This window comes from Eretmochelys imbricata, chromosome 3 (assembly GCF_965152235.1).
Source record: "Eretmochelys imbricata isolate rEreImb1 chromosome 3, rEreImb1.hap1, whole genome shotgun sequence".
Lineage (NCBI taxonomy): Eukaryota > Metazoa > Chordata > Testudines > Cheloniidae > Eretmochelys > Eretmochelys imbricata.
The window spans coordinates 147,758,191-147,767,303 of NC_135574.1; the positions used below are offsets into that span (position 1 = coordinate 147,758,191).

Genomic DNA, 9,113 nt, shown 5'->3' on the forward strand with positions numbered 1-9,113 from the left:
ACATGCAAAAAGTAGCCTAAATATCACCAAACACGAGTTTACTTCAAAAAGCCCAAAGTTTTCCCTTTTCAAAAAAGGTTGACAACATTGTGCAGAGGCCACCTCTCACTCATGTGAGCTGTTTCCAAGTTCACATGCTGCCCCTGCTTCCCCATTGGCTGCCTCTTCACCCAGCTGGATACATCCCAGTGTCAACAAGAAGCCCTGCTTTGCTGCAGAATTCTTTCTTTGTTCCCAATGGCACAACTGCCACGTGGCCTCTCCTAACCGGAGAGGTCAATTTGATCCAGTTGCCTGTGTGCCTGAGTGGCTCCTCATTTAAAGGCCACCAGGTAGCAGCAAAGAGCCAGGGATTGGGCAGCTGTGTGACTCTGCATAAAACTGCCCCCATTTCACCCCAAGAAAGTAATTTATAACTCAAATAAATGATTCAGTATTTTTGTCCTTGAGGCCTTTCAAAATTGGCGAAAAATTGCGGCAGTTGGCAACGCTGCATTGGCGGAGGAGAGAGCGCAAGGGCTTTAGGGAGCGGAGCGGGAGGCTGTTCATGCCCAGGGCAGGAGGGCTTGTGGAAAGGGCAGGCAGATGGGCGACGGGAGGCTGAGCATGGCCCAGTTAGACAGGAGCGATAGAGCACAACTATGGGGGGCTTTCAGGGCAACAGACAGGCCAGGAGCCTGGGTGGTGCAGCAGGGAGGGGAGCCCTGGCCCTGTGGTGTCTGGGTACTATAGGGTGACCAGACAGCAAATGTGAAAAACAGGGACAGGGGGTGGGGGGTAATAGGAGCCTATATAAGAAAAAGCCCCCAAAATCGGGACATCTGGTCACCCTAGGCTGCCATACCCAGGCCCCGTCCCTAGCACTAGATTCTCCCCCCTCCCTGCCACGCACCCAATCGCTGCCTGAGGCCCAGCTCCACTATGCCGAGGATGGGGGGGAAGCGGCGGAGACAAGATCCCCCTCCCCAGCACACACGCCATGACCTCCCAGGCCCCGCCTCTCAGCGGCGCAGGCGCAGCTTCTCTCCCTTGGGAAGGGGATGGAGCGGAGCGCGACTCCACTGTGCCCTAAACAAAGATGGCTCCGGTGGGGGGGGGGGTCAGGCCCGCCGGGACCGGAAGCAGAGCGGACGCGAGGCTCCCATGGTGCCCCGCGGCGGCGGCCATTCAAATCGGGGCCGGGACGCGGCCGAGCTTGAGGCAGAAAATGGCGGGGCCGGGCTGTCAGGAGCGGGCAGGTGAGGTGAGGGGTGGGTTCCGGGCTCCTACTCCCACTCCGTGCGTACGCGCCGCAGCCGGGTGACCTCTCCCCTCTCCCCGCAGCTGACCTGCTCCCGACCGAGCCCGTGGAGGCCCCGACGGTGACCCCGGAGCTCGCCGCGGGACGGGGCGGCAGTAGCGCGGCGGCGTTTCACTGCCCGCAGGGCCCGGCCGGCCGCGCCCCGGGCTGCCGCTCCGTCTCGGTGGCGTTCCCCGGCCCGGTGACCCAGCAGGGCTGCTGCCACTTCGCCTGCGAGCTCCTCAAGCACGTGCTGTACCAGCGGCACCAGCTACCCCTGCCCTACGAGCAGCTCGCCTACTTCTGCAGGAGGGCGCTGCCCCGCCAGCCGCAGGTAAGTCTGGGCTTCCCCGGGGCCAACCAGCCTCGGCTAGCGAGAGCCGGCTGGGGCGATAATTGGCGCAGCCCCAGATCCACGCCCCTGGCGACCAGTCTGCGCTGCCCTCGGCTGCCAGGTGCGCTCCGCGCTGTGCGGCGTGAGACGCTGTTATCCCGAGCTGGCGGCTGGCCGTCTCCTCCCGCTCCAGGAAATCGGCTTCATTTCTCCGCCTGCGCAGCAAATCACGCTCTGCGGGTGCCTGCTGAGAGCTGCGCTTCCATCCCCCTGCACGACAGTGACTTTACCGGGGGCCAAGGCGGGCTGGAGGCAGTTCCCGGCAGGTTCCGCAAATAGCAGCCGCCTCTGCAAGGCCAGGCAGGAATTCTAGCTGCTCCCTGCAGAGGTAGAATGCTCCGCCCTGACTCGGCAGAGAGCAGATACAGATCAAAGTAGTAAGCTTTCTGGTTGGTTCAGGGGCAGCAGTGACTGGTTGCAGAAAGTGGCTTGGCTGGAACGGTATCTTTTGGAACCAAAGAGAGTTGGGATATGGGAGAGTGCCTGACCACGCAACTTTGCACAACTAAGATAGACCAGACTCCTCAGGACAGGGGGGAAGGGGAGGTCTGCCAGGGATGTTATGCCCCATGTATTTGAAATAGGTTATTAATGATAGAAACTTGCATGTGGTAGAGAGATTATGTATTTTAAAACAACTCATCAGATTAGCAATGCAGGATTTAGCCAACTTTTCTCTTAGACCTATAGAGTGTGTTTAGTGTGCAAGAAAAATTTGAATAAAGACTAGGAGGCTCATCTTCTTTCTCACTGAATGAAGTGGCACGGTCTCCTAAGGCAAGTCAGCCTTTTCCAAGAATGCATGCACTGTAGGTTTTGTCTTAAACACTGCATTATATTTAATGTGATTCCTGGGGATACAATATCCTAAAGAGAATACATTTGGTAAGAAGAAAAGGAGTACTTGTGACACCTTAGAGACTAACCAATTTATTTGAGCATCCGATGAAGTGAGCTGTAGTTCACGAAAGCTTAATTTATTTGAGCATAAGCTTTCGTGAACTACAGCTCACTTCATCGGATGCTCAAATAAATTGGTTAGTCTCTAAGGTGCCACAAGTACTCCTTTTCTTTTTGCGAATACAGACTAACACAGCTGTTACTCTGAAACCTGACATTTGGTAAGGACAAAACTACTTCACCTCTCTGGCTGTTCTACTCCTGGGAGAATTCTGTGCTATTTTGTTGGACTAGATGACCTCCTGAGGTCCCTTTCAACCCTGATATTCTATGATTCTATGGATTAATGAGTCATGCATATTTTTAATTTTTTGCACAGAAAAAAGCTTCTGCCGAAAAGTTGCTGCAGTTCTGCCTTTTGCCCACCTGAGGCCCCTGTGGCGATAGTACGTGGCTGCTGCTCCCAGCCAGCCAGAAAAGAGAGCCTGCAGAGCCTTCTTTGCAGTACCTGTAGGGCCAGGTCGGGAGACAGTGTGGGGCTACTGGGGGGGGAAATCAGATGAGGACAGATTGGGGCAGGGGCTGAATGGGAGTGCTGATGCAGAGCTACAGGGGAAAATGGGGGTGGCTGAGTGAGGACACAGACATGTGGGGATAGGAGAGGGAGGTGTAGAGCTACAGGGGGAAGGGGTGGCTGAGTATGTAGGGACAGGGTGCAGGGCTGTAGGGGGATGGGAGGAGTGGGTGTGCAGAGACCCATGGGAATGGGCAGATGTGCCTAACTGAATGGGAGAGGCTAGGTGTCAGCCAGGGTCTGCATGGGGGAAGCTCCCTAACAGTCCCCTCTCCCCCCCAAACCTGTTCCATAGTTTTCCCACCCACAGCCAGGCTTCTTCCCAGCAATTACTTCCCTCTCCCTTAGCTCCTCCCTTACCCCTGACTCTCCCCAGCCTTTGCACTGCTTCTGGGGGGTGTGGGAAATATGGGTCTATATTGTAGTTTAAATGAATTATTACTCCGTTCTGTATTAATATGCCTAGTAAGGAATCTGTTTGTCAAGAAACATTTTCTGAATCTTTGTTTGTATTGTTAGACATACCTGCTGACAGGTATTTTGAAGTGACCAATAATAATTGAAACTGGTGTGGTTATATTGTTTTGACAAATAAAATATGCAGAATTTTGCAGAACTTGAAAATGTTGTGTGCAGAATTAACTTTTTTTGCACAGAATTTCCACAGGAGTATTGTTCTGCTGTACTCCAAGGTCTGTAGTTAAGACAACTTGAAAATCTGCCTGCTAAGAAAATCCAGACACACCCCTACAGAGTGGGGTGAATGTTGACTGAACTGTGACACATTGAGCCATGACATGCTCTGAAAGCTCACACGTTTCTAGTTCTGTTACATCCATTCTAATACCTTTATTTCTACTGACCTTAAATCCAGGAAACACTAGTATTGAAATTGTTCCAAGTTGGTTGTTAAGACACCAGGATGATTCCTTTTTTCAGTCTTAAACTGTTTTTTTTGTTTTTTTTTGTTTTTTTAGAAAAAAATCTCTGTGCTTCCTGTGTCAGGTCTGGTTGTTCAAGGTGCTAAACGCAGTCAAATGCACCACCGCTCGCCTAATTCAGAATGTACCAATTTTTTGCTTGGCAGGATGGAGATGCAATTAAGAAGAAGCCACATCCCCCAGACCTAGGGAGCAGCAGGAAGTGCCAGCAGTTGCTAATGGAGCTGGAGGGAGTGTTCCGGCACTTGGAAGCAATGTTCAACCTGACATTGGTCCCTCGGGTCCTTATTCTACTTGGAGGAAATGCCATGAGCCCCAAGGAGCTCTATGAAATCAACTTGGAGGGCATCTCTGTGGGCAATGCTGAGGAGAGCCTGCAAACACCATCCTGTGTTCGTAAGCTTTTCCACTCACTCTTCCTTGCAGATGTCTTCAGTGAGCTACAGGCTGTCCCTGTCATGGGCACCATTGTCATGGTTCAGGGGCACCGAGACTGTGGCATTGACTGGTTCCGACCCAAGCTCAACTATAAAGTGCCAGCACGTGGGAGGAAGCTGACGGTCAACTTGTCCTGTGGTGGAAACAGCAGTACAAATCCATCCACTCAGCAGGGAGTGACCTCTGCCTGGGACAATTACATATGGTTCCAAGCACCAGTGACAGTTAAGGGCTTCCATGAATGACTCTTGCTCTATAGCATTTTAATGGGGCATTTTTAATAATCATTTGGTGCTACTTTAGTTGATACAAAAGAATGTTTTTATGATCTGTAACTACACCTCTCTGAATCCTATATCCAGGGAATCTGCTACCTGCATGCAGTTGGGGTGCATTCCACTGTCCATACAACAGAGCTTTAAATATCCTCATGCAAGGGTAAGCACTAGAGCAGTTTTGCCCCAGATATAGGTCTCTTGGGGGAATTGAGTCATGAAGAAGGAATTCCCTAGAGGGTTAGTGGGAGTAATTTTATGTTTTTGCAGCATGCTCACTTACCCAGCCAATACTTGAAGCAACCTTCTCTGGGAGTATCATGGTGTTCACATAGCTGTTCTCCTCTACTTGCTGATAAAGTAGTGTGCAATGTTAATGGCTGCACTGGGACTTGATTGATTGGTGCTTATGCTTAATATGGGGGTGACAAAGGCTATCTAGCAGGTTTTACTAAGCCACTCAGGATCTCATCTCCTTTACAGTCTGGTAATACCATGAAAACAGAGGGAGGGTTGGGGGTTGCATAGCTATAACAAGAATCACTTCAGGGATGTAATGTTGTGTGAGGGATGTGCTAAAGAGGGAGACCTCTAATCATGAGAGAGATCTGCCCAGCATTACCTTTCTTATACTTGTGGGAGAATGGATGTCTGAGCAATGCCACTTGCACCCATGGTGAGAGGGCTCTGAATGTCTTAAATTTTCCAACTATCAGTGAAAACATAAAATGATTCATGTTTCATTTCTATGAATGGCTGAGGCTCTTCACTAATCTCTTAAACTGCACAGTATCTGATGCCCTAGTTTAAACTAGAAATTGTCTTCAGGCTTGTGGATTTCACTTTATAGCCCTTCCTGCCCCTAATTAGTAGAAGACTCGGAGTTTATAAAGGTACAGGAGTTTTTTACTTGATTTATGCTGTTCTTCCCCTATAAGTTGTTACCCATTCTAAGTTTTGTTACAGAACTAGCATACCTATCACTATCTCTCCCTAATCTGTGCTGAAAGGAGATGGAGTACTTCCATACCTAACCTATAGGTTTTGTAGATTCAAGTTCTGTAAGGTAACAGCACAAAATTGAGTCTAGTTACTGAGAAACTGGAAGTAGGGGCAGTAAAGTGCTCTGGGTAGGGTAATACCTTGCATATGACCTCTGAGCAAGGAGCATAAGGAGGGGTCATGGAAGATGGGTGAGATTCCAGAGGACTGGAAAAGGATAGTCAGGACTGGAATCAGATAGTCAACAATCAGTTTGCAAACACCTATAAGATAAGTAACAGCATGGATTTATCAAGAACAAATAGTGTCAAACCAACCTAATAGCTTTTTTAACAAAGCAACAAGCCTTGCTGGGGGGGGAAACGGTAGATGCGGTATATCTTGACTTTAGTAAGGCTTTTGATACTGTCTTGCATGAGTGTCTCAAACTAGGCAAATACAACCTAGATGGAGCTACTATAACGTGGGTGCATAACTGGTTGGAAAATCATTCTTAGAGTAATTACCAGTGGTTCACAGTCATGCTGCAAGGATCAGTTCTGGGTCTGGTTCTGTTCACTGTCTTCATCAATGATTTAGATGATGGCATAGAGAGTACATTTATAAAATTCATGGATGATACCAAGCTGGGAGGTGTTGCAAGTCCTCTGGAGGATAGGATTAAAATGGTCTGAAGTAAATAGGATGAAATTCACAAAGAACAGTGTTCCTTCCTAAGTGGAATAATCAGTTGCACGTGTACAAAAGGGGGAACAACTGCCTTGGCTGGAGTACTACAGAAAGGGATCTGGGGGTCATGGTGGATCACAAAAATGAGTTAACAGTATAACACTTGCGGTCTCCCCCCCCCAAAAAAAAACCCCCAAAAAACCTGTATGCTGTGATGTATTAGCAGGAGTGTTGTAAGCAAGACATGAGAAATAATTCTTCTGCTCTATTCCACACTGTTTAGGCCTCAACTTGAGTAGCGTATCCAGTTCTGGCCACCACACTTCAGAAAAGATATGGACAAATTGGAGAAAGTCCACAAAAAAGCAACAAAAATGATTAAAGGTCTAGAAAACATGACCTATGAGGGAAGATTGGGGGGGGGAAGGGTTTGTTTAGTCTGGAGAAGACTGGGAGGGGATGTAAGTTTTCAATTACAAAAAGGATGTTACAAGGAGGAGAGAGAACAATTGTGCTCCTTAACCTGAGGATAGGACAAGAAGGAATGGGCTTAAATTGCAGCAAGGGCAGTTTAGGTTGGACATTAGGAAAAACTTCCTGTCAGGGTAGTTAAGCACTGGAATAAATTGCCCAGGGAGGTTGTGGAATCTCCATCGTTGGAGACTTAAGAGAAGGTTAGACAAACACCTGTCAGGGATGGTCTAGATAATACTTAGTCCTGCCTTGAGTGCAGGGGACTGGACTAGACTTCAAGATCCCTTACAGGTCTACAATTCTATGATCTTGTTCAGCAGCAAAACTCTCCTGGTTCCTTGATGACTTGTGCAGAGACTTGAAAGGGTTACAGCTACCCTGGAATAAGAGGGGAGAGAAATAGAAACCTACCTGGCTTCATCTAGTACATTATGAAAGGGAGCTCTATTGGATCCAAAGCACTTGAGCTAGTTTTAAAGCCGTTGGGTTGCGTGATCCTATTGCAATGCAACCAGCTAGGCTCTTGTTATCCAATTTTGGGGTGTGGCCTGGGGGTGTACAAATGCCTCTTCATTAAGTTCTCTTTACATAGATTAACTCTTAATGGTAAAGTCATTTAGGCCCAAATCCACTAACAGAGTGGTGCCTAAATCCAACATTTTAGTCACCACTGAGACATAAGTGCTGGAACTGGGGGTGCTGTTGCACCCCCTGGCTTGAAGTGATTTCCATCCTATAGAGGGTTTAGTTTGTATAGTGGGCTTGCTGAGCAAATTGTTCCAGCACCCCTGCACTGAGCTCCTCAATCTCTGCTCAGCTGCTACCTAACTCTGGTGGCATCTAAATGTCCATGAGTCTCCAGGGCAGCTAAGTTTCTACTTTTGGGTATGTGCACTTCTGCCTCATTCCTGGTGATTGGTACCTACCTCAGCTATGGACTTTGACTTAGTAGGTGTTCTTGGAGCAGGCCTGACTCCACAAAAAATGGCCGGGGGCTAGATAGGAGGCAGAGGTGGCCTCCCTTTAGCCCAGTGGTTAGGTCTACCACATCCTATCTAACACAGGTTCCCAACTGTGGGGTGCACCTCTCTAGGGGGACACAGAGGAACATTGGCTGGCTTGGGCCCTACTACACCCTCCCCTCAGAGGGGAGGCGGGGAGGGAGTCTCACGCAGACCCGCTCCAAGCTCTGCTCCAGTCTAGCCAGGGACCTGGCCTCAGCCCCTGGCCATAGCCCTGCTCTGACTCTACTCTTGGCCCCAGGCTACAGCTCTGCTCCTGCCCCCAGCCCTGGCCTCTTTATCCCCACCCCCAGGAGCTATGGCCCCAATTCTGGAAAGGGGGGAATGACCCTGAAAAATTTGGGGACCACTGCCATGTGAGAAGCCTGGGTTCAGTATCCCCCTCTGCCTGATGTGGAATAGGATTTGAACTGGGTCTCCCACTTCCCTCAAGAGTGCTCTAACCAGTGGTCTAGGACTCTAGGGGATGTTCTAGTGTAGGGCTCTCTGTCACTCCTGTTGAAGCTGTTCACTAGGTGTAAATAATTAAATATACAGTGGGCCAATGAGTAAGAATGTGTGTGTATAGAGCACTCTTCTGAGAGGTGGGAGGCCCCTGTTCAAATCTGGTCTTCACATCAGGCAGAGGAGGGAATTGAAGCTGGGTCTCCCATATCCTGGATGAGTGCCCTAACTGTTGTAGAGAGACTCAGTGGTCAGTGCTGTAACATACAACAAATGCACTGATCTATAGTGAGGCACAATTCCTGAAAACAAGGTGGGAAAGCTGCCTTGCACAGGGCTATCCAGAGCTTGTGGTTGAATGGTGCATTCTAACATACTGTGCTCTCTAGATTTTGTGGCACTGTTTGCCATATGATGCTCTGTAGCCATCCAGGAGGAGGGTCTTGGATACACATGCCTGGAAGAGGAAGACCTTCATACCTGTCACTTCCACCTCAGCTACTGAACCCAGGTCAAGTCACTCTAGAGATGAAGACAACTTGGATGGGCTTTTCTGTGGAACCTGCTGCCCTTGCTCAGAAATAGGTGGCTATTTTATCCTTAAAAAGCTAAGTGCAGTGCAATGTTGTCACGCATTAAACAGCAACCACTCATTCCCCAGATACAGCAGGAGTTTTTCCTCTAACATGCTCCTAGAATGA

The 9,113-nt window shown here is 49.1% G+C and overlaps 1 protein-coding gene across 1 annotated transcript; it reads left to right on the forward strand.

The window, feature by feature from the left end:
* Nucleotides 1–1,172: 1,172 nt before the first annotated feature.
* MAD2L1BP (MAD2L1 binding protein) lies at nucleotides 1,173–5,548 on the forward strand. The gene is made up of 3 exons (XM_077811898.1): nucleotides 1,173–1,238; nucleotides 1,324–1,613; nucleotides 4,235–5,548. The coding sequence occupies exons 1-3, from the start codon at nucleotides 1,208–1,210 to the stop codon at nucleotides 4,769–4,771; spliced, it is 858 nt and encodes a 285-aa protein (XP_077668024.1). The 5' UTR covers nucleotides 1,173–1,207; the 3' UTR covers nucleotides 4,772–5,548.
* The last annotated feature ends 3,565 nt before the right edge of the window (nucleotides 5,549–9,113 follow it).

Coding starts and splice junctions, on each gene's coding strand:
- MAD2L1BP (XM_077811898.1), top strand. CDS start 1,208: ATGGCGGGGCCGGGCTGTCAGGAGCGGGCAG. Junction 1,239..1,323: donor GGGCTGTCAGGAGCGGGCAG/GTGAGGTGAGGG, acceptor CTCTCCCCGCAG/CTGACCTGCTCCCGACCGAG. Junction 1,614..4,234: donor CGCTGCCCCGCCAGCCGCAG/GTAAGTCTGGGC, acceptor TTTGCTTGGCAG/GATGGAGATGCAATTAAGAA.